At 36.6% G+C, this 25,715-nt stretch overlaps 1 protein-coding gene across 1 annotated transcript; it reads left to right on the forward strand.

The window, feature by feature from the left end:
- The first annotated feature begins 3,755 nt into the window (after positions 1 to 3,755).
- On the forward strand, positions 3,756 to 4,364 carry LOC126727712 (uncharacterized). The gene has a single exon (XM_050433637.1). The coding sequence runs from the start codon at positions 3,756 to 3,758 to the stop codon at positions 4,362 to 4,364; it is 609 nt and encodes a 202-aa protein (XP_050289594.1).
- The last annotated feature ends 21,351 nt before the right edge of the window (positions 4,365 to 25,715 follow it).

The following is a 25,715-nucleotide window of genomic DNA, read 5'->3' on the forward strand; positions in this document are numbered from 1 at the left end:
TAGAACCAAAAAAAAAAAAAAAAAAAAATCATTTGTCAATTGGAACTCAACTATCTGATGTTAACTGTACCCAAAATCAACCTCAATTCAAGACGTCAATATACATATTTTACATATAAACCACACATAATCAAAGCCATACTTCTAACAACAAAATATACCAAAGAAGAAAATGTTATAGAAAATTAATTTATATCTATGAAAAGAAACATATATATCCAAGCATAAAAGTAGATTTAAAACAGCAACCAAATATTTGTTGTAATTATTAAAATCCTACTCCATATCTATAAAGAAAAGAAAGAAAGAAAAAAGACATAATTCAGTATGAATAATGTAATGAATAACTAACCTCAACGTACTCCACACCAATTTTGTTAAGATTATCAGGAAGCAAGCTGATAACTCCACCTCGCTCAGTTTCCACTAAACAAATTCAAACCCATAGCTCAGTTTCCACACAAAAACAATTCAAATTGACCAATAGCTCAGTTTCCACACAAAAACATATATTCAAATTGATTATCTAAGTGTGTGCACAAAAACTACAATTCCACTAAACAAATTCAAACCCATAGCTCAGTTTCCACACAAAAACAATACAAATTGACCAATAGCTCAGTTTCCACACAAAAACATATAACTAAAAAAAAAAAAAAAAAAAGGTTAAGAAATCCACACTAAAAATAGGCTGGGGTTATCACAGAGGCAAACAAATACCATACCTTTAACTCTTATTCGAATGGAGGAAAAGAATGAAGAGAAAGGCAATAGCAATAAACCTAGAAATTGAACAGCCGTGAAAAAAAAAAAGGATCGTGAAAGGTTTATATATATATATATATATATATATTTTATAGGCTTATAAGATAATACCTTTGGGCCGGTCTCGACGGGCTGGGTCGGTTGTATTGCCGACCGACATAGTTGCTGGGCCATGGGTTGGATAAGACCCACGGCAAATGGGCCTCCATTTTTGTTCTGAGGAGGAGTGGATCAATGGTGTTAGGAAAATTGGTGGTCTGAGGAAGGAGATATCGGATGCAATGGTGGGTATGGTGGATGCAATGCCGTTGTCGGTGGTCTGATGAAGGAGATTGATGGTTTTAGGCAAATCGGTGGTCTGATGAAGGAGATATCGGATGCGATGGGAGAGGGAATGGGAAAGGACGTTGTGATGCCGTCGTCGATGGTTTGATGAAGAGATTGAAGGTCTGAAGAAGGTAGATGATCGATGATCGATGGTGGGGATGCGATGGGAAAGCCAGAGGATTGGGAAAGCCAGAGCATCGTGAAAGGAAATGGGAAAGGACGTTGCGATGCCGTCGTCGGTGGTCTATGATCGATGGTCTAAAGAAAGAAGATGATTGATGGTCGATGGTGGGAAAGACAGAGAATTTGGGAAAAGGAGAGCATTGTGAAAGCCATCATGAAAGGGAATGGGAAGTGACTTTTTTTTAAAAAAATTTTTAATATTGTGCTTTTTTTTTTTTATGCGAATACTGTGCTTTTTGATTTTTGATTTTTGATTTTTTTTAATTCTGTGCTGATGTGGAAAATTGTGGAAGTTTCAAAAGTTTCGATTTTATATATATAGAGAATATATATATATATATATATATAGATTAATAGTAGTTACTAGTTAGGATCTGCTTTAAATTGTGGGGCGGGGGGTTGTTACATACAATATGTTTGATTAAATTTAATGAAATCCTTGAAAAAGCTTCAAACTTGCAATTAAAAATTACAAATACTTTGAACAAAATAATAGTGTTTTACTATGTAGATGATACTTTATTAATTAATTGCTTTTTTATTAATTCTAAAATAATTTTATGAAAGATTTTGCTGATAACATGTTGACTAAGCAATTTTTTGAGGAAGCCTGAGTTCAGGAAGGAAATAATTCTCGATTTATTGTATGCTCAACAAACAAAAATGGTTATCCATTTACAATATAATTATGTTTGTTAAAATAGGATTAAATAGTTAAATATACTATTTATTAAACTTTTTGGAAACTTAATAATTTATCACTTGTTAAGGATAGATCTTTCTATAACAATTGAAAGACAATAAGAAAATATGCACTAAGAAAATCAGCTAAATTTTTACTAACCAATTGATTTGATTGTTCACTGCCATACATATATTTAATTAGTGCCTACGTAGGAAAAATGATAGAACTAGTCATGACAACATATCTTGCTTGGCATTGTTCATGCTAACAATCATCTCAAAATGGATGTCTACTAACTCATTTCAACCAATGGTTGTACGTGGAAGCCTTAATTTAAGGTTTTCCATATAAAACAAATAGGAGATATTCATGTGAAAGTAATTTCACTCATAAAGAAATCTTGTAGCTAAAATTGCTGAATGGATATCTTTGGTGAATCTCACATCCAATTATTTCCCGTAAAATCGATCATTTGTAATTCCTTTAGTGGGGTTGAGCTACCTTCCTTTTTTAGATTTAGTATGCAAGCTTAATAAAGCTCCAATGGATCCAAAAAGAAAAAAAATTGTAAAGTAACATTTTTGCCTCTCCACTTGTGTTCTAGTAGTTTTTTTTTTTTTTTTAATCTCATTGTCAGTCTGATAAGCACTGTTGAAAAAAGATATGTGATTTCATTAGAAGACACAAAGAGAGAGAGAGAGAGAGAGAGAGAGAGAGAGAAATAATGCATGAGATTGTGACGACACTTACCCAGTTGCCCGCGACGAAACATTACTACTTGAACACAATAGTACTCTGGTAAATCATTGATCCGATAAGAACTTAACTAGCCTTTTGAAATATATCGCTGCTGTCAAGAACTCCGGAAATGTTGCTTTTCTTCTGATCCATTTTCAATGACTTCCTGAGACTACCTCATGTATATTTTTTTTCCAGGCCAGCTACCGAGTTATTCTCTCCCCTCTGCTCAATGCGACATATGGTTATGCATGTCTGAAGAAAGTAGAGAGCCGAAAGGAATCGGTTAACTTCTTTCATATTTGACCGAGAATCTGTCTTGTTAGGATTTTCGCTCCACTCTGAGGGTTTAGCTCCTCGGTTGGCATTGAAAGATTTCTCTGCATCTTCAACAATTTTCTTCAGTTGATTTGTCCACACTTTTCTTGAATGCTCTATGCCTTCAACTTCTTTCATTTCCAAAAGGAGTTTTTGTACATCCGTGAATTCACCGGGTAGTTTTCTGAAATCATCCATGCCTTGCTCCTGATTGAGCTGTTTGCAAAAGTCATTCAGACGAGAAGAAAAACCAGCGTCATCGGTTGCTGTGGCCTGTGATGAAGACGAAGACGTTTGCTTTTGAGGGGAACCAGCATGGACAAATTTTGATGGATCTCTTCTGACAAATTTGAAACTCCATTGGTACTTCTTGCTGTAAATGAGGGAGCTTAGCACTCTTCTATTATTGTGATGCCAATTCTTTAGCTGGCGCCTTGCTATCCAATTACCCAAAAACAAAAGCCACCTCATACGGTCCATGTCATGTTGTAGCTCAAGAATGATGTCTTCTAGAAGATAGCGAAAGTACAATTTCCAGTAAATTTCTCTCTCCCCTGTAGGGGCTTCTCTCTCTCTCAGGTAAGAGTTTCCTTCCTCTCTATACGATGTGAGTCCTTCCTCCCTTAGGTCCTACGGCTTAAGGGCTCCCTGCTCTCATCCCATATCATCTCATCACATCTCTTCTTTCTCAATCTCTTCAATAGTTGTCTTTCACTCTATTCTGTCACTCAAGATCAGTATGGAACAAGCCATTGTAGACAGCCTAAATAAGCTACAGCTCACAAAAGAAGAAGAGAAAGATATTGTTATATCAACAAAAAGCACACTAGATCTGCTTGAAGAGTGCTCACTTAGCCTATTTGGGAGATTGCTTGCAGATAGACAACAAAACCAGCGAGCATTTAAGAGCACATTAAGATCCACTTGGAAGATGGGTTCTGATCTCAGAATCGTGGAGGTTGGAAATAATATTTTACAATTCAGATTTAGCTCAATGTACCAGCTGGAGTGGGTTGAGAAAAGCGGACCGTGGAACTTCGAAAATAACTTACTCCTTCTATGCCGATGGAGACCAGGTTTGTCAACAGCCAATATCTCCTTTTCTCACTCTCCATTTTGGGTGCAAATTTGGGGTCTACTGTTTGAACTTATGACAGAGGAGGCTGGGAAGGATATTGGGTGTAAACTAGGGAAGGTTATTGAAGTAGATAAAAGGGCATTGCAAGCAGATCAAGCAAACTTCCTATGGGTAAAGGTCGACCTGCCCATTGAGAAGCCCCTTAAAAGAGGGGGATATATCACAAATATTGATGGAGAAAGAGGCTGGGTTGCCTTTAAATATGAGTGATTGCCCACTTTCTGCTTCTCTTGTGGAAAACTAGGACATGATGATAAGCACTGTACCATGGTTAGTGAAGGTCAGCCTTTGGACCGGCAATACAGAGAGTGGTTAAGAGCTGGGGGCGTGTCCAAAGGAATAAATGAAGAGATAAAAGGCTTAGGAAGTAGGATTCAGGAACCGTTAAGTGGTGGAGACATCGGTGCAAGGTCGCAGTCTACAGCGGAGGACCTAGATTGTTCCATTCAAGGTAGGAATGGAGAACATCAAAAGTTGGGCGGGAGCAGCACCATCGAGGACAAGGAGAAGACAAGAATGAAAAGACAAGAGGGGGGGGGGGGTCAGAAACACTAGCAGCAAGTTATCAGAGTAGATGGGATAGCTCAGGAAAGGTGGAGCATGTGAGGCATGAATTACTGAACAATATAGGAGCATGTGAGGGACAGATGCAAGATAGAGAAGGGTTGGCCAGGGAGTTATTCAAAAGTAATGGGGAAGTTGTAAGAGAAATGGGCCAAACCAAAAAGCCCAATAGTGATAATCATGTAGTTACAAGCCCATTAAAGACAAAAACAACAGATGAATGTAGAGGAAATGGAGAAGTGGTGCTCGGCCCAAACAAAGAAAATTTAGAGCCAGGAAAGGGTAAGTTAAAAAAGATTGAGAATGAGAGGCCAATACAAGATAGAGAGGCTAGTATAGTCAAAGATGGTGTGATTTTTCAGGCCAAAGCTAACGAGAAAGGAAAACAAATTATGGGTAAAGGCAGCCTGAAAAAAGTTGCTCGTGCGAAAGGAAAAACAAGCGATGAACAAACTCTCGCCCTGATGAAGGAGATAGGAACAAAGCGCTTGAGAGGGAAAGAAGTTTCAGAGGAAGAGAATACTCTGGCCCAAAAGCGTCTTTGTGAAATAGTCCTCTCGGGTTTAGTTGATTTTGTTTTAGAGTCGGTTTAATAGGCTGCACATTTCTATGTTTATTTGGGATCCTTGGGCTTTTTCTGTTAATGTAGTTGTTGTGCACTTGAAAAGGGAGTTCAATAGGGTAGTACATAAGCTTTCTTAGCTGGCTAGTGTGTGTAGGGTAAATCTTTTTTTGGTTTGGGAGGGATTATCCTTGTCTGCTGTTCCTGCGCTAGCAGGTTTGTAGCTAGGTTTCTCTTTCCTTTGTTTTTGTCTTTCCTTTTGTACTTCAATTTCTTGTGGCAATGAATCTTTTTTCCCCATTAAAAAAAAAGAATGATATCTTCCACATGTTCCACCCAAGCCTTCGCCTTCACTTTCCATTCTACGCCCACCTAAATCTTCCAGGAAAGTAAGCAGTAGCTCCAGCGGAAACTCAATGTCGTACTGTATTTCCTCTTTCCTGTCACGCACTAAATCCGGCTTTCCATTGATTAGATTATTCAATTTCTCTTCAATACACTGAGTTGATTGCAATTGCTCAGCTCGATTATAAGAGGAAGATTGTTGTTCCACTATTATTGGTCTGTCCTGCAGGCTTCTTACAATAGACCTTGAACTCTCTAATGATTTACGGATCTGATTATGCTGTTACGTGGCTTTTAATTTGGTCAAAGGAATTGACCAAGTCCTAGTACTAATAGGACTATATTTTGAAACTACAAAAAACGCGAGCTATAGCCACGTTTACAAAAAATGCGGCTATAGTTGAACTGGCCAACTTGATTGAAATTTAAACAGTAACTTACAACTTACTATCGGCCAAAACTTGGCTCTGATACCAAAAGGGGGTAAGTTACAGACAAAGGGGATGAGGGCCGACTGAGGCCGTCACAGTGCGGAAGTATAAAGAAAAGGTTACAGTTGTGAAAGCTATGACTATAACGTTACAAGTGTAAGCTTGAATACAAACTAAGAAAGCTGTCTGTTTACAATAGTAAAGAGAAGGGAGGTTTCTGAGTTCTAGAACTGCAAATTGGACCTTGGTAGAAGACCTGCTGAAGACTGAAGCAAAGGGTTCCTTAAATAGCTGGAGGAAGCATTGGATTCTTTCTGGAGATTGCTGGAATCATGGAGGGTGAATTGCTTTTACTCTAGGTGAAAATCTTTTCAGCCAAAAGCTACCAGTAAACTGAATGATTCTGTCGGGGTACTGTTTGGTGAGCAATAACGGTCACTGTTCATGAATAGTGTTCTGTCCCCTTGCTTTTCTGAATAATGATTCTGCACAGTGTTCTGGAACTGTGGGTGAATAGTAGTCTGTCAGCAACTTTGCTGGTGTGGGTACTGTTCTTGGAATAGTAACCGGGTTGCAAAGGTGGTTCTTGAGCTATTCTGGAGCTGTTCTATAGCATCCTGGAGCTGTTATGGAATTACTTAATCGCTGTCCAAGTTATGACCATCATAAGGATCTTGAGAATCCTGGAATGGGTCAATTGGAGCATGATTAACTGATGCTTCTGAAGAGACAGGAGAGTTCTTTTCTTCTGACTCTAACTGTTCTGATTGGAGGAGCAATTGCTGAGCAAGATCTTTGAGTTCTTTGCTAGATTTTCCGGCAATCTGTACAGAGTCTAGACTAGCTTGTGATCTTGTACAATGAGGAATGGCTTGTGGAACTGGAGGAGGGAATTCTTTGTGTATTTTGGCAATAATTTCATTAAACCTGAAACTATCCCGCCACTTCACGAAGAATTCTCTATCTAAAAGGTTCTGGTTGATTGCATAATTCCACATACTGATCCAGTGAGTTTTGTACTTAATTGTGAGGTGCAAAATTGCTGGAAATTGGGAAGTATGGTTGTTGACCTGGAATCTGGTACTGAAGTACCTTAATGCATCCTGAAGGGGTTCAGGGAAGTTATGAGGAATTGATCCAAACATTTCCCACCACTTGAGGAACCATGAAGGGATTGGGCCGGAGAACTTTTTGTCAAACTGCATGAACCATGAATAATCATAATTCCTGTTCTGGTAAAACAAAACCTTTTCGAAGGCGTCCATATAATCATAATAATTGTACTGGGGTCTTGATTCCTTGAGTACTGTAAGTGTTCTGAGTAAGGATGGGTGTCCCCAATCTTTGCTGCTTACAAAACTTTGAATTATGAATTTATGACAGAGGACTTCAGAAGGGTTGTTACGATCCATGATATTTTCTACTCAGGCAGACTTTTCTTGAGTGAGGATGCCTTTGTAGAACTTGATATTCTTTTCCGGACTTTTGGGGAGGAAATGCCATCCTGTGGACAAAACTTCCATTGCTAAAGCCAATGGATCTATTATGTGAACCAGGTGAGGTTCAATATAAGAGATGTGTTGGACAAAAGGCTTTCTGATGTAGGAAGATGTTCCTGTCTTGGGAGGAAGGGAAGAAGAAGGTTGCTTGGGCACTATCAGGCCAAAGGGTTCTTCAACTGTATATGGAGAAATTGCTTTAGGAAGGGGTGTGACTAAAGCAGAACTATAACTATGTTGTCCTTAGGGCCTTTGGTAATTTGGTTTTGGAATGGCAGACACCAAATAACGATTGGCAACAATGGATGGTGACACAGGTAAGGTTTTTGTTGGACTAGGATAAGGTACTAAAGGGCCAGGGTTTTTTGCCTGACTAGTACTTCTAGTGGTTTACTATTTAGGAAACTTTGGAGGTTGGGATTGTATGGGTTTCTTCCTGGACATTTTGAACTGGATTCTGCAAAAATTCATGGGTTAGGAAGTCAGGGATACTGTTCTGAGTTCCGGCTATGAATTCAATGTCAAAATCAAAAACTAAAAGGATGGCTTGCCATCGTGCAAAAATCTGTTTTGATGCAATGTTTTGAACATCTTTTTCTAAAACATGTTTTGCAGATTTGCAATCAATTCTTAATAAAAACTTTTGATTCAAAAGATCACTTTGAAATTTTGAGATGCATAATACTATAGATAAAATTTCTTTTTTAATAGTACTGTAGTTAAGTTGGGTGGGAGTCCAAATTCCAGAATGAAAACAGACTATTTGTTCTGGGGGAGCGGGAGTGACACGTTGGAGAAGAATGCCACCATAACTAATGTTAGAGGCATCTGTCTGGATGACCTTGAAGGAATTTTCTGAGGGGTTTCCTAGACAAGGGAGTGTCTTGACATGTTTTTTGATTTCTTGGACAACAGAGGTATGGACTGGGGTCCAAGGAGGAGGATTTGTTCGAAGTCTATCAAAAAGAGGTTTGCATTTTTGCCTGAGATTTTGATAGAAATCTGAAATGTAATTGAGGGATCCTAAGAACCTTTGAAGTTGGGTTTTTTTCAAGGATTTCATCTGGAAACTTGTCTGCAAACTGAATGGCTCTATCTATGGGTTTGATGACACCATGTCTTATATCAAAACCTAGGAATCGAACAAGTTTAATCTTTGGGCCTGAGACAACAAGACCATTAAGTTTGATGTTGTGGAAGAATGTTCTAAGATGCTTCCAATGTTGGTTCAGGGATTCTGAGAAAATGAGTACATCATCAATGTACACAATAGTATGACTGGAGAATGGATTGAAAATCTCATTCATGATGTTTTGAAATTTAGAAGGTGCATTCTTAAGACCAAAGGGCATTACATTCCATTCATAATGGCCAGGTGTGGTGAAGGTTGTTTTGTACCTATCAGACTCTCTGATTTGTATTTGCCAAAAACCACTCTTCATGTCAAACTTACTAAAAACCACTGCTTTACTAAGCCTATTAACTAAGTCTCTTTTGTTAGGGACAGGATACCTTATCCATTCTAAGACTTTGTTAAGGGGCTTGTAGTTGATGACAAGTCTAGGAACACCTCTCTCAATCTCAGCGTTTTTCTGGACATAAAAAGCTGGACAAGACCATGATGACCTAGAATTTCTGATGATACCTTTCTTAAGAAGATCCTCTATTTCTGCCTTGCAAGTATCCATGAGTTCCTGACTCATTTGGATAGGTCTGGCTTTGGTAGGGATGTTCTTTTCATGGAAATCTTTGACATAATGTAGAGCAACTTCATGTCTTTTCCTATGCCAAAAGGCTGTGGGGAGATCAAAGCAGACCTCTTGCTTAAGTTTTTCTTCAAACTTTCTGATTTTGGCTTGGTAGCTTTTGCAAGCTAATTGTTCATTACTAAGGTACTTAAGGTGTTGGGTTTTGGCTTTAATGAGGTTAAGGGTCTTAGAGACAGAAACTTCCTGGAGACTGTTGATGTCTTTAGGTTCTAGGCTCCTAAGAAACTTAAACCTAACTGGCTGGCCAAAAGGATGGGTAGTGATTCCTTCACTATCCGTGATGAAATGATACAATAGACACATGAAAGGGTTTCCTAAGATGACCTTATCTGTCATATTTTTGACAAGAACAAATGTGGTTTTGAAAAACATATTGTCTTGGCAAACATGTGCTTTTGGAATTTTGAATTCCATATGCATTTTTCCTCCACTTGCGGAAGTTAACCTTTCTTTGGTTTTCCGGAAGTATTTAGTGGGAATAATTCCTTCTTGGATGCAGTTGAGATCAGCACCTGAATCTATTAAGGCTACTACCTCAAATTCAAAATCTCTGCTAATGACAATCCTGACTGCATTTTTCAAAAACGCAGCTCTAGGTCCGATCAAATAAATTTTTTTTTAAGGGTGACCGATAGCCGTGTTTTTAAAAAACGCAGCTATATGTAACAGCCAAAAAAAAAAAAAAACAAACTTTTTCTTCAGCTTCCCACGTACTCCCCACTTTCCCACCTACCCCCACTTTCATCTTTTTTTTCTTTTCTCTTTCTTTATTTTTTCTTTCTTCATTCTTCACCAACTCCAGCACAACTCTTTAGGTTCTTCTTTCCTTTTTTTTTTTTCTTTTTTTTCTTCACTCTAGCACAAATCTTTTTTTTTTCTTTGTTTCTTTGTAGCTACTTCTTCCTCTTATTTTTCTTCTTTCTTTTTTTCTTCATCTCAAGCACACTGATTTGTCTATAGATCTAGTTTTTTTTTTTTTTTTTTGGGTTATTTTATGTTTTGTTAGTAAGAAAATGGAGGAAATGCTGAAAATTTTGAATGAAGCGGATATTCTAGCAATCTTTATGTCTATACCTTGATTTGGATTATGAGTTTTGATTTTGAATTTTTTGGATCTGTGCTTGAATTTGGATTTGGGTGTGTTTGTATTATGAGTATGTTGTGTTTGATTTTGAATTTTTTGGAGAGAAAAAACCCAGAATTTTTTTTTTTTTTTGTTTTAAAAAAAAAACCTATAGCCATGTTTAAAAAATGCAGCTGTAGGAGGCTTTAGCCGCGTTTTTAAAACGCAGCCAAAACTGTACCTATAGCCGCTTTTTAAACATAGCCCAAAGCGACTCTATAGCCATGTTTTTTACAAAACGTAGCTATAAGTATCTGCCTATTGGGGTTGGAAAAAACACAGCTATAGGCAATGGAAAAATGCAGCTATAGGGGGACTTGTAGCCACGTTTAAAAAAGCACGGCTATAGACCCTGCAGGGGGCTATTGTCGCGAAGCAAAAGCCGCGTTTACAAAAAACGCAGCTATAGCCTATAGCTGCGTTTTTAGGGTCTATAGTTGCATTTTTGAAACGCAGCTAAAGCCCATGTTTTTGGTAGAGTGACGACTTAATTAAGCAATTCTACTTCAAGGTGGAGTTTGTATTGTACTCCACGACAAAAGGCCCACATCTTTGCTACATATACACTAGTTGTGTGGCTATTGTTGATGAGTTATGAGTGCCGCAATATTAGAATAGGTTTTTTATATTCTCTAGTATTTTGTATAGAGTTCTAAGGTGTGACTTTGCCCTAGAGATTTTAGGTTTCTCTAGTCATGTGCTTCTGGTGATTGAAAGCTCTTTTGGGTGTATTTGGGGTTTGGGTTTTGTGAGAGTGTTTTGGTATCACCTTTGTAATCTGTTTCTTTTGTTAGTGAAACTTTCTCCTCGACACCGCCCATGGACGTAGTCCAAAAGTAGAACCATGTAAATTTTTGTATTCCCATGTGATCGTTTCTTTTGTCTTTCTATTTCTATTCTGAATAAACCCACTGTTATTTGGATACACACACAACAAATTGATATTCATGCTTCCACTATTTTCAACAAATTGGTATTAAATCTTCCGGTTTTACAACAAACTAGTGTCAAAGCCTTGGGTTCTTTGTTTTAAGTTGAGATTGTTCATCAGATCTATTTGGTTGTGTTGTTATTGGTTCATTGGGTTTTTTTTATTTATTTTTTGGTATGGCAACAAAGGCTTTGTTAGCAACAAGATTTGAGATTAAAAAATTCAATGGGAAGAATGATTTCAGTTTATGGCGTGTCAAGATGCGTGCTTTGTTAGTGTAGCAAGGATTGTGGAAAGCACTAAAGGGCAAGAATGCTTTGCCAGCAACACTATCAAATGAGGAAAAAGAAGATCTCTTGGAACAGGCACATAGTGCAATTCTGTTGTATCATGGAGATGAGGTTCTGAGAGAGATTATAGACAAAGAAATAGTTGTAGGATTGTGGCTTAAGTTGGAGAGTTAGTACATGACTAAGTCTCTTACAAATCGCTTGTACATGAAGCAGCGGCTATACACCATTCGAATGAAAGAAGGTACACCTATTTCTAACCATCTTGATGAATTTAATAGGATTGTTATTGATTTGAAAAATATTGAATGCAAAGTAGAAGATGAGGACCAGGCTCTAATTTTGTTATGTTCGTTGCCTCCTTCTTTTGAGCACTTTGTCGACACAATGTTGTATGGGTCTGGAAGAGATTCTATCTCAATTGATGATGTCAAAGATGCATTGAATTCTAAGGAGTTGAAGAAGAAGGTTTTTGAAAATTGGGGCGATAATCAAGCTGATGGTCTTGTTGCTAGAAGTAGATCCAATGAAAATGGGTCTAGTAGTAATAGAGAAAAATCTAGATCAAAGTCTAGATTTGGTAAGTGTCACTACTGTAAAAAGGAAGGACATTGGAAAAAAGAATGCATGCTACTCAAAGAGAAAAAGGAGAAAGTCAGTACTTCAAATACTAGTAATGTAGCTAGTGTTGCAAAGGTTAATTCTATGGGTGACAACATAATTCTATCAGTATCTACTAGTTGCTCCGACGACACTTGGGTTCTTGATTCGGCTTACTCCTATCATATGACTCCTAGAAGAGATTGGTTTACTACCTATCGGTCAATTAGTGGTGAAGTTCTGATGGGAAATAATATGACCTATAAGGTCTTGGGGATAGGAATGGTGAGAATTAAGATGTATGATGGTGTTGTTAGGATTTTGTCTAATGTTTGTCATGTGCCAGATTTGAGGAAAAATCTTCTATCATTGGGTATATTTGATTCTCAAGGGTACAAATACATTGGTGAAGGTGGAGTTTTGAGAATTTGTAAGGGTGGTTTAGTTTTCATCAAGAGAAAATTGGTGAATGATCTCTATATGCTACAAGGAAGCACAATTGTTGGTGTTGCAACAATATCTTCATCAGTAGATCTAGATTTAGATAATACTCATTTAGGGCGTATGAGTGAGGTTGGCATGTCAATACTAAGCAAACAAGGTTTGTTGCATGGTCAGAAAATTGGGAAGTTGGACTTTTGTGAACATTACATCTTTGGTAAGTAGTGTAGGGTCAAGTTCAATATAGAACTTTTGGTGTATTTTTTAAATACAAGAGTGATGTTTTTGTCACCTTAAAGCACTATAAGACACTTATTGAAAAGCAGAATTGTAAAAGGATTGTCTTTGGATAGCTAATGGTTTGGATTATTGCTTAGGTGAATTTGATGAGTTCTGCAAGAATGGAGGTATAGTGTGACACCGCACTGTTAGAAGAAAACCACAACAGATTGGGGTTGTAGAGCGTATAAACAAAGCTCTTTCGGAGAGGGCTCACTGTATGCTCTCAAAATTTAGTTTGTCTAAGGACTTTTGGGCTGAAGCAATAAATATGGCCTGCTATTTGGTAAATAGGTCTCCATCAACTTTCATTGAATTTAAGACTCCTTTTAAGGTACGGTTTGGTACTCTTACTGATTACTCTATTTTAAGAGTATTTGGTAGTCCTATTTTTTCTCCTGTGAATGATGGTAAACTTGAGCAGAGGGCAAATAGGTGCATATTCCTAGGCTATGCATTGGGGATAAAAGTTTATAGGTTGTGGTGTATGTATTTAGGATCCCCATGGTTAATTATTAGTGAAGATATGAAATTTGATAAGTCTGCTATTGTTGACCTATCAAAAGAGAGTATTGAGATAGTCAAAGACCACGGTATTGGTGAGTAGGTGGAGCTTAAGATTGAAGCTTTGTGGATTGTTGTTTTGGGTGAAGAGATTGTGTCTCTTCAATATTTGAAAGGTACTGCAAATGTTGACTTGATATATTATAGGGATTCTACAAAGAGTAGTAGCATTGTTGGATTTGTGGATTCTGATTTTATTGGTGATTGAGACAAAAAGAGATTTCTGACAGGCTATGTCTTCACATTTGGTTATGCTATTAGTTGGGAGGCAACACTACAGCCGACAATTGTTTTGTTTACTACAGAGACAGAGTATATGGCAGCGATGGAGGCAGTGAAAGTAGTTATTTGGTTGAAGGGTTTGGTTGGTGATCTGGGTTTACAGCAGGATGATATTGTTGTATTTTGTGATAGTCAGAGCGCCATACATTTGACTAAAAATTAGATGTATCATGAGCTAACCAAACACATTAATGTCAGATATCACTTCATTAGTAAAATTGTATCTTAAGGCACTATTGTAGTTAGAAAGGTTGCTACATTGGATAATCCAGCAGATATTATGACCAAGCTAGTTCTTTTGGACAAGTTCAAGTATTGCTTGGACTTGATTTGTGTTTGTAGTTTGTGATAGCCCTTAGGGGCTTTGGTTTGGTGGTGGAGAAGTTTCGTTTGTGGGGCTTCACCAAATTCAAGCCAAGGTGGAGATTTGTTGTTACGTGGCTTTTAATTTGGTCAAAGGAATTGACCAAGTCCTAGTACTAATAGGACTATGTTTTGACGACTTAATTAAGCAATTCTACTTCTAGGTGGAGTTTGTATTGTACTCCACGACAAAAGGCCCACATCTCTGCTATATATACACTAGTTATGCAGCTATTGTTGATGAGTTATGAGTGCCGCAATATTAGAATAGGTTTTTTATATTCTCTGGTATTTTGTATAGAGTTCTAAGGTGTGACTTTGTTCTAGAGATTTTCAGGTTTCTCTAGTCATGTGCTTCTGGTGATTGAGAGCTCTTGTAGGTGTATTTGGGGTTTGGGTTTTGTGAGAGTGTTTTGGTACCACCTTTGTAATCTCTTTCTTTTGTTAGTGAAACTTTCTCCTCGACGCCGCCCGTGGACGTAGGCCAAAAGCTGAACCATGTAAATCTTTTTGTTCCCTTGTGATTGTTTCTTTTGTCTTCCTATTTCTATTTTGCATAAACCCACTGTTATTTGGATACACACAACAAATTGATATTCATGCTTCTGCTACTCTCAAAAAATTGGTATTAAATCTTCCGCTTTTACAACAAATTATATGTCCTAGCGTAAATAAGATCAAATATCTCATCCCTAGTGCCATTTATTTTAGAGCGGAGGCCACCAATTTTTCTGAAATCCATTAAACCGGTGTAAAACCACTTCAAAAATAGCCTTCTTCCACTCAGTCTTTCGAAGTTAACAAAGCAAGGCTTTGCGTTGTGAACCAATTCAAGAAGTTCTTCCACCCATGCTCTTTCATCAGTACTTAGTTGCACAGTCGCTCCTAGTCTCAACTGTGAATCCCAATGTTGATGGGATTTCTCATTTATCTCTTTCCCCTTTTTTGAAACATGGTCTACATCTTTTATGAGAGCATTCATAAACTTATACTGGATTCTAAGCCCCTTGTACCACTCCAATGATTGAAACCTTCTGTAACTAAACCATATGATAGCCAAGTACGCTAGCCCAAGGGGTATGGACAAATATCGAATGGGAAAGTTTCAAAAATGATCAGGAATTATATAAACGAAATTACAGACACAAGGTATAACATGAGCATAAAAGAGCTTAGAAATAGAAATAACAAACAAAGTGGACATGGTGCTCTTTTCTTTTGGAATACCAAACAAAACTACGAAGAATTTCTTCAAATTTTACGGTTGCTTTAATGAAAACAAAACCGCCATACATTGTTCAAAAGTGATTGTTAGGTTCTAAGACTTTAGGTTTAAATGTATTAGAATTTCAATTTGTATTGTTGGCAAACCATGATCAAAACATTTTAGTCTTGTTTAGACTTGCTCAAAGTATGTGGTTGTATGTAAAGTTGGAATCTAGTAGCTGTAGGATTTATTATGTAAACTAGTTGCTAACCCGTGCAATGCACGGAAAAATTCCAAAAAATGAAATATTTGTGAAACATTCTAAATAGTTTTTTTTAATAAAAAAAATCAAAAGCGATGGAACTCCAAAGCTTGTGCTTACTTATTACATAGTCCTATAGGATATATGTCCTGCCTATTTCACAAAAAGCTTGAATTTGTTCTAACACATCCGAAATCTCATTCAAGCATAGTTCATGCAACCCAATTGATGCTAGCAACTGTGAGTTGGCAAGCTCCACAATCAAATCTCTAATCCATAGTTCATGACAGGAGTGTAACACTCAATAGAGCATGGTAGCGATCCACAATGGGTTTCCTTGGCAAGGAATTAATTTAGTATGGACTATAATAGGAGAATCATGACTATCTCTAAAAATAATGCCAAGACTTGCGTAATAGGTGGCTTTGAAAAAAGGCTAGTACTATGTCCAGTTTTGAGATGAGGAGAAACAGGATTTGCAGTTGTTGGGCTCACTTAATATTTAAGTTTATGTTTTTTAGCACTGTAAAATGTAAAGATATTTTAGGCTAGTAAACAGTTAAAGTTATTTTGGTAATTAAGTGAGGTAAGAATAAGTGGGGTAAGATATTTTCACAACACTTTTACAATAAATTTTAAGTGGTAGGTTGTTATGAGTGGGCAAAAACATAATTTAAGTTGTGGATTCAAATTAGAACCAATAAAAACTTATTACATATGTTTTGTCATAAAAATGTTGAGAAAATATTATGGACGTAGTTTTTATAAAAAATAATAAAAAATATAAGAAAAAAGGAGTGTTTTGTTTGCAAACAAATATGAACCACATCAAGTAAAATGCCTGTCCACCAGAACTAATAAAACGGTAAAATGAACAAATAAAATAGTAAATGTATTTTAGTGGGTTATTGATTTGTGAGAAGGAGTAGCCTAGTTGTGACATGAGATCGAGGCCAAAATTTTGTCGGCTTCTTTTTCCTCTGTTTGCTTTTCTTATATTTATAGACATGGTGACTTAGTTGCTCATAACCTTACTAAATATGTTAGTCATGTCTTATGGTGTGGATGGAGGATGTTCCAACACGCATAAGCTCTTTTTAATACAACATGCTGATTTGATTTTCAAAAAAAAAAGAAAAAAAAAGATCTCCAATGTAATTTTTTTTTTAATGAGGAAGAAGCAAAACTAAAGTTTTTTTAGATGGTTGTTCAAATAACTTTGTATTCATCCATTTTTTTTTATTTTTTTTAATTGTCAATTAATTTAACTTTCTATGTGGTTCATATATAATCTTGTAAAAAGGTTTGCAAAATTTACTGGAGCTTGTCCACCACAATCCATAGCTACGAATTTCTTCTTTTTCTTCTACTCTTTTTTCTTTCTTAAAAGCTAGCTTCATTTAATTTCGGCCAAAACTCATCAAAATAGGCCGGAATGGCCACAATTACTAACATATCAAACAAATATAAAGGTTAAAAAAAAAAAACTACTAAATTTCTTCTTCTTTTAATTTTCCAAATTAGTTTTAGGCACAAAACTAAATCAAGGTTTGAGCAACATAGTTGGTCTATATCAGAGACATTGCTGATAAGCTCACAAAGAAAGCTGATTAGACTCAACAACTGATTGATCTCAGCCTTAAAAAAAAAAAAAATAAAAAAAATCCTAACTTTGTTTTTGAAGAAGAAGAAGAAGAGTCTTTGAGATTTAAAAGAAGCAGAAGATGAGGTATAGAGTGCATTTTCAACGAAGGAGTTAGACCCATATTGGATTTTTACTTATCTTTCTCTGCATCTTTTGGTTGGGTCTTAAGAGAATGATGAATTCAATGTGGGTTTTGGGCCTTTTGGCTGAGTTGAGGGAGGGGAAGTGATCGACTTTGTAGGTTGGGGATGGAGAGAAATAATGGAAAAAAAAAAATCGGGGCAATTGGGAGCTAATAATAAACGTTAAAAATAATAATTAAATAAATAACTAAGGTGTAAATTTGTTATACTTGAAAAATTGATGTGCCAAAGTCTCATGAAGTTAACAAAAAGTCCACAACTTCGGCTATATAGTATGTTATGATCATAGTGTCCCACATGGATTAAGTATAAGTTTAACCATGTGTTTATAAGCTCTTGGGCACACTCTCCTTGCAAGCCGGTTTTCAAGGGTGAGTTCTACCCATGGGTTCCTAACATAGTATTTATAACTTTGTTTCTATTTATTTTTGTTTCGAATTGGTTGGGTGCTCTTTTACCTTGGAAAATCATACAGTTACCTCATGGGGAATTAGTCGCGCCTACAAACGATATAAATACTATTGTTGCTTTAGCTTTACTCACGTCAATAGCACATTTTTGTTTAAAATTGTAGTAGATTTTTGTTTTCTTTACGTATATAAATCTAATACCTACGATATTAAACTTTTTAAGTTTTTGTGCTATTAACTACAATGTATGTGCCAAATGTTAAAGAGCTCATATATGGAATGAAATAAATGCATTTATTAATATTGTATTTATCCTTATTTGTGAGTATTAAATATTTATCCTTATGAGTTCCTTTTGAATGGTTCAACAATCTTCTCTTGCTTAAGGCCAAGTTTTGGGTCTGTTTTGTCTTTTCTTAGTTGGCTGTTCATTCACCTCCTTAAAGAAAAGTACCAATTTCGTACAATATTGGAAATTTCATTGACCTCCTTTGTATAGTACTTTAATTATTGAAAGAAATACATAATTTTTCATTGGGACAAGTTAAAAATTAATTCTGTAAAATTTCAGACTTTATCTCTTATAATTGGTGAATATATGCAATACCTACAACGTAACAACTATTCCAATAACAAAGTATGAAATAATTAAAAAAAAAAAAACAAACAAACAAACACACACACACGCTTAAACTGACAACTTGTCAAACCCTAAAAACATTCATGACCTATTTATCGTCAACAACTAAACAACTCAAACTCTCAATAATCCTTCCCAACCACAACCTACCAAATTTGGAAGAAAAAAAAAAAACATTTTCCCATATACTTTTTTCATGAGAAACAAAGAAAAGAAAACTTGTGATCTCTCTCCATAATTTGCTTTCCAATTTGTTATACCAATGACATATATTCAAGCAAAGGCAATGTCTTGAGGGACCAAATAAGATTTGTGATACCAAGTGGGTAGAGATTGTTTATGACATTATCATTTATAGACATAGTTTTGAAACCTGGTTCATTCAAAGAATCGTAAAAGGGAGGTGTTTAAGGTTTTAAAGGTCGAACTAAGGTTGAACTGAGGTCATACCATGATGACATTATAATTAATTTAATAATTATTTTTAAAAAATTAAATTAGTAAAAATATAAAAATTGGCTGAAATATAAATATTTATATTTCAAATATATTTTTCATATCATAACATTCATAAGACAAATAAGTAATATTAAATCATAATCAAACATAAATAAATATTGAGTTTTTCAATCGATGGATATATATATTAAATTAATATCCTTAAACTTTTTGTTAAAGATCAATATTCTACGCAAGTCTTCATTTAAATTATCTAAAATCAAATTTAGCCCATTTGATAACCCAATACTTTTTTTTTATCATGCCAATCCCATTTAGTATATATGAAATTAAAAAAATAAAAAAATACAAAAACTGGAACAGGGGCCGACATTGGTTACAATACAAACACAGGCCTTAGCCAATTTAAGAAAGCAATAACTTGTTAAAGACTTGCAAGCATTTGGTAGTTGGTACAAGTGGATGACAGCTAAGCTTGCCTAAGCATTGGGTTGTCCGTCCATTTGCAACAACTTGACCCTTCACTGTGACAGTCAAGCAATGAAGACCTGCAGAAATGGCAAAAATGCAGCGAGAGCGAGAGAGAGACAGAGACAGAGACAAAGAAGAAGAATAAGAAGAAATAGAGATACAATCTCATGGTTTGACAGCACCTCATGGTGGTTGAAGCTTCAACAATGGCTGTAAGTACCCAAAAAAAATCTCTGATCTGAACTTGTGATTGGACCGTTTTATTGATTTTCTTGCATAGGGCAGTTTTACGGGTTGAAAGAATCGTTTTGGTGAACAGTTCATGGTTAACCCGATCGCATCGTACGGTCCGATCCAGGTTTCAAAACCATGTTTACAGATTGTCCAAGCACTTCTTTAACGTTGACAACGTTTTGGTTTGGAGGGTCAAGGGCTTTGATTCTAAAAGCTTTTGTTTTTGTTTTGTTTTGTTTTTTTTTTTTTTTTTTTGGGGTCTGTTTGTTTGCTGAGAACCCCACGATAAATATTCATGGCTTCAAATCTGATAATTTCATGGGGGGCTCCTTGGTGGGAAGGATTGGATTCTTCAATGGTATAGGTTAGCCTAATAGGCTCTTTATCTATGGAGGAAGAGAGATTGCAGATATAGAAAAAATAACGCAGTGGGTGTTCTATTTCCAATAGGCACAATTGAACGTTTTGAAAAACCTCTTGATCGGGAATAGGAAGAATCACCACTAATCAAGATAGATTTGAAGAAGGTCCGAATTAATGCTCAATTAGTTGAAGAATAGCAAAATATTAATCACAAAAGGAAGGATAATGTGTACCTAATATGGACTCTTTTTTATTTATTTATTTATTTATGTATGGTGGCAATTGAACAGGTATGGAGTGATTCAGTTAAATGAGGAGAGGAAGAGACCAAGGAGGGAAGAGAGAGAGTTTGGCGTTGGGAAGTTGAAGTAGTGAAGTTTTGAAAGCGTGAAAAGCTGAAGTTGTGGAGTTTTGTAAGCCTGAAAGACAGGAAGACAGAGAGCGGTTTAGCATTAAAGACTATTTAGCTTGGTTGGGACTTTACGGTGGTCAGCGTTAACTGTAATATATAAAGATTAGGCTTTAAAGTGGAGATTAGGTTGAGAATAATTTCTTTTTAATAGTATATTAAAATTATGAAAAAATTTTAGAAAAAAGAAAGGTAATTACGTGGCTGCTGATGTGGCTCAACGTGAGCGTAGCAACATTAATTGCTACGCTTCAGTTTTTAGTATTATATAGATTTGCCTGGCTCGAACGATCAAAGCTCGTGCAGATTGTCTTTCTGCAAATTTTTCCAACTCAGCCCAAGCCCGTTTGACATGTAGAGTTTTATGCTTTGTCTTAAATATAAAAGGGAAAACCCTAGCCACGTTTTAGGTTGCTCCTTCTGCTATGTGTGTGAATATTTTGTGAGATCAAGAGGTGTTTGCCTTCACACATACTTAGGATTTCCAAGATTCAAGATTATGTCAAGAACTTGGTGATCGATTCAGTTGCTGCAATAAGAGCTTAAAGATACACAAGCGGGAGTGCTTGTACTTGCTGTGAATCCAAGAAAGAAGTAGTCCGTGGACTCGGAGCTGTCACATGATCGTGGTAGTAAGTTTTGAAAGTTCAAATATGTGTATAAACACCCTTGAACGTTTAGACCCTCAAATTACAACATAACCAATTCAAGTATTATGTCAAACAACTAGTGTGCGGAAACTTAACATAAACTATAATATGGAATTGGAAAAACTATCTAAGCCAAATTAAAAACACAACCCACAGCAGTTAATAAAAAGGCAAAGATAAAAGGGAAGGAAGATGCAAACACAAAGACAACACGCGATGTGTTATCGAAGAGGAAACCGAAGCCCTCGGCGTAAAACCTCTCCGCCGCCCTCCAAGCGGTAAACAATCCACTAGAAAATATAGTTGGGATACATGGACAGCAATAGACCCTCCAAGCCTAATCTACCCAGTGCACCTGAGCCCTCCAAGCTTCTTGCTCCAACGAGGTTGCGCCGAACCTTTTTCTTTTCTAGCTTCCCGGATTCCGCTACTAGACCGTAGCATCAACCAATGAAGATTGGTTCCTTCCTAACTGCTTCCCAGAAATCCAAACAGCTCTCTCACAGTGATGAATATGGTGAGAACAAGGTTTGGTAAAATGCCTCTCAAGGATTTGACAATGGAGAGGAAGAGAGTTGAGGAATTTGAAGAGACTCTGATGTATAGATTGTGGGTGAATCAATCTTGTTTTTCTTTAGGGTTTCTCTCTCAAAATTCTCTCTGGAAGCTCTCTTACATTTGTGGGTAAAAAGGGTATTTATACTGGAGTGGGAAAGGAATGTGAAACGTCAGGATTTACAAAACAGGGGTGGCTCGCGGCTTGACCTCGCGACTTGACCAAGTCGCGAGATCCAGTCGCGAGATAACCGTATGGCCAGTTGTCCTGTTTTGTCCTGTAGTGCTCCAGCTAGCATGACTGTTCACCTTCCGGCATGCTTGGCATGTGTGCTGCGTCTGGCGGCTTGCAGCCGCGAGTCTTTGTTTTCTTGCACACTCTTGAGCAAACTTCACTCTATCTCACCCTTACAACAAGCCCACCTAAATACAGGGTTACTAAATGCTGAAATACAAGCAAATTTGGCACGGAATAAAGCCAATTAGATGGTTGAATATATTCAACCTTACAAGTTTCCTACTCAAAGTAGCAATAGGATGTTAGTGGTCTAAGTCCCTATTGTGTAAACTTCAATTCTTTCATAATGGATTCAGGTTTACTTTGAGGATAGCTAGGTTAAATCCTCCCCAGGTTTTTATTGGTTTGGTTTCTTGGGTAATCATATCTTTGTGTTCTTTATTTTCCGCACTTTACATTGGTATGATATATGTATGTTAACCTAGATCTAATTAATTTGACTAAGTAATCACTTGGCTAATTAACTAGGTTAATCCGATTGTGTTTTAAGTAATCACTTAGCTAATTAACTAGGTTAATCTATGACAAACAAGTGGTATCAGAGCGGGTAGCTCTCTTGTTGTAGATCTTTTGATCTAAGAGTTGATCCTTAACCCCTGTTGTCATGGATACTTGGAAAATCTTATTGCTTACATGCCATCTTGCCTACTTGTTGATTTTGACTCTTGTTGCTTTTGTTAAATCTTTCCTTGAGCATTTTGATATAATTACATGTGATGTTAATTGTGAGTGTTATACTGCTTTAATCGCCTTAAAGGCACATGATTCTTGTCTTTGGTATTTGGATAGTGGTTGTTCCAAGCACATGACAGGAAATAAAGCTTTGTTCAAGACACTCTTTGAAGGAAATATTGGGACAGTCGCGTTTGGAGATGGAAGCAAATCTATGATCAGAGGCATTGGAACTGTGGACATTCCAAGGTTGCCGGGTTTCGAAGATGTCTGGTATGTAGATGGGTTGAAGGCTTATTTACTCAACATCAGTCAGATTTGTGATAATGGTCTGAATGTTCTCTTCACTAAGTATGAGTGTGAGATACTTGATGGAGGAGGTGGCTGTATGTGTATTGGTGTAAGGATAGCTGACAACTGTTATGCTATAACACCAAGTATAAGCAACAAGTGTTTTAGTGCAAAGATCAATCAAGTTGACTTATGGCATCAACGGTTGGGACATGCAAGTCACAAGCAATTAGAGAAGATTTCCAAGTGTGATGTAGTTATTGGTTTGCCCAAGTTTGAGAAGATAGAAAAATGCATATGTGGACCATGTCAGATTGGTAAACAAGTGAAGTCCAAGCATCCGTCTGTAACTGAGGTTCAAACTTCTAGACCTCTTGAGTTGTTGAACATTGATCTCACGGGTCCTGCCAGAGTTTAGAGTTTAGGTGAAAAGAAATATATTCTAGTAGTTGTAGATGTTAGGGTTGTGCTTCTAAGAGATAAAGCTGAGGCTCCTGAGAAGATGATACATTTGTGCAAGAAATTGCAAGTTGAGAAAGGTATTGTGATAGCCAAAATCAGAAGTGATCATGGAAGAGAATTTAAAAATATAAAGCTGGCTACCTTCTGCAATGATCAAGGCATACATCAAGAGTTCTCATCACTCAAGACACCACAACAGAATGCAATAGTGGAATGGAAGAATAGGGTTGTTCAAGAGATGGCACATGTCATTCTACACAATAAAAAGATGCCCAAATCCTTTTAGGGAGAAGTAGTTAACACTACTTTCCATACACTTAACTGAGTGTATTGCAGACCTAATTCCAAGGAAACTCCCTATGAACTCTGGAGAGGAAAGAAACTTGTAGTCAAATATTTCAGGATATTTTGCAATGACTGTTACATTCTACGTGATAGAGAGAACCTAGAAAAGTTTGATGCAAAGAGTGATAAGGGATACTTTCTAGGATACTCTTTCCCTAGTAGAGCCATATAGAGCGTACAATTTGAGAACCAAAACAGTCATGGAATCTTCCAATGTTATGATCAATGATGAATTAAGTTCTAAAAGTCTTTCAAAAAAATAGTTCTCCTGTTCAAGAAAAGAATATGGAAGTTGATGATTCACTTCCTGCTGAGTATGTGGGGAAGCATAGTAAGGAAGAGCTATTGTTGTTGAATGATACAGTTTCAGTACCATCAAGTTCAGAACCATCCACACCGGTTCATGAAACTCAACAAGAACAAAGTGAGCTTAGTCCTTCATTAGAACAGAAAGGTACCTCCACATCTCTGGTCAAAAGTCTATCTTCTAGAGTTAAGTTGAATCACCCTGCCACGAATATATTGGGTAGTCTAAATGATAACATGAGTTTGAGATCAAAAGCCTTGAATGTGATTACTCACTCGTGCTATCTATCCCAATTTGAACCAAAAAAGATGGATGAAGCACTTCAAGATGTTGATTGGGTTAATTCCATGCAAGAAGAACTTCACTAATTTTTTTGGAATGATGTGTGGGAATTAGTTCCTAGACCTAAGGGAGTAAATGTGATTGGAACTAAGTGGATTTTTAAGAACAAGTCAGATGAACATGGTACAGTTATTAGAAATAAATTGAGACTTATTGCTCAAGGGTACACACAAGTTGAAGAGATTGATTTTGATGAGACCTTTGCACTAGTAGCAAGACTGGAATCCATTAGGATACGTTTGGCCATAGCAAGCCATCTAAATTTCAAGTTGTATCAAATGGATGTCAAGAGTTCTTTCTTGAATGGGATGTTGCAAGAAGAGGTATATGTTGAACAATCAAAGGGTTTTGTTGATCCTCACAGACCAGATGATGTCTACAAGTTGAAGAGAGCCCTCTATGGTTTGAAACAAGCTTCCAAGGTTTGGTATGATAGATTGACTGCATATCTCACTAAGCATGGATTCAAAAGGGAATTTGCAGATACTACTCTCTTCATAAGAAAGGATAAGAATTGTTTTGTTATAGCTCAAATTTATGTTGATGATATTGTTTTTTGGGCTACTAATGATTCTCTTGCTCATTCTTTTGTAGATGAAATGAAGGCAATGTTTGAAATGAGTATGGTTGGTGAACTAACTTATTTCTTGGGATTGCAGGTGAAGCAAACGGACTCAAGAATCTACATCAATCAAGCAAAGTACGCAAGAAATCTAGTTAAAAGATTTGGACTAGACAAGGCTGCCCACGCTAGAACACCAATGGCTGCAAATACAAAATTAACCAATGATCCATCAGGTGAGTCTGTTGATGTTACATTATATAGAAGCATGATTGGATGTCTTTTGTATTTGACTGCAAGTTGGCCTGATACTACTTTTAGTGTTGGTGTCTGTTCTAGATTTCAATCTAATCCTAAGGTTTCACATCTGAATGTTGTTAAAAGAATCATAAAATATGTTAGTGGAACTTGTGATTATGGATTATTTTATAGCAAAGAGTCTAATTTATCTCTTGCTAGATTTTCTGATTCTAATTGGGTCGGTAATGCCAATGATAGAAAAAGCACCACTGGTGGGTGTTTTTATGTAGGAGCCAATCTTGTTGCTTGGATGAGTAAAAAGCAAAATTCTGTGTCTTTGTCTACTGCAGAGGCATAATATATTTCTGCTAGAAGTTGTTGCTCACAACTTCTTTGGAGGAAAAAGCTTTTGAGTGATTATGAGATATCACAAGATACCATGGTTGTTTATTGTGATAATTCTAGTGCTATTAATATCTCTAAGAACTGTGTTCGACACTCTAAGACTAAACACATAGAGATTAGATATCACTTCATTAGGGATCTTGTTG

This window comes from Quercus robur, chromosome 5 (genome assembly GCF_932294415.1).
Source record: "Quercus robur chromosome 5, dhQueRobu3.1, whole genome shotgun sequence".
NCBI lineage: Eukaryota > Viridiplantae > Streptophyta > Magnoliopsida > Fagales > Fagaceae > Quercus > Quercus robur.

What these genes read in the sequence shown, in the direction of transcription:
- LOC126727712 (XM_050433637.1), top strand. Translation starts at nt 3,756, where the DNA reads ATGGAACAAGCCATTGTAGACAGCCTAAATAAGCTACAGCTCACAAAA.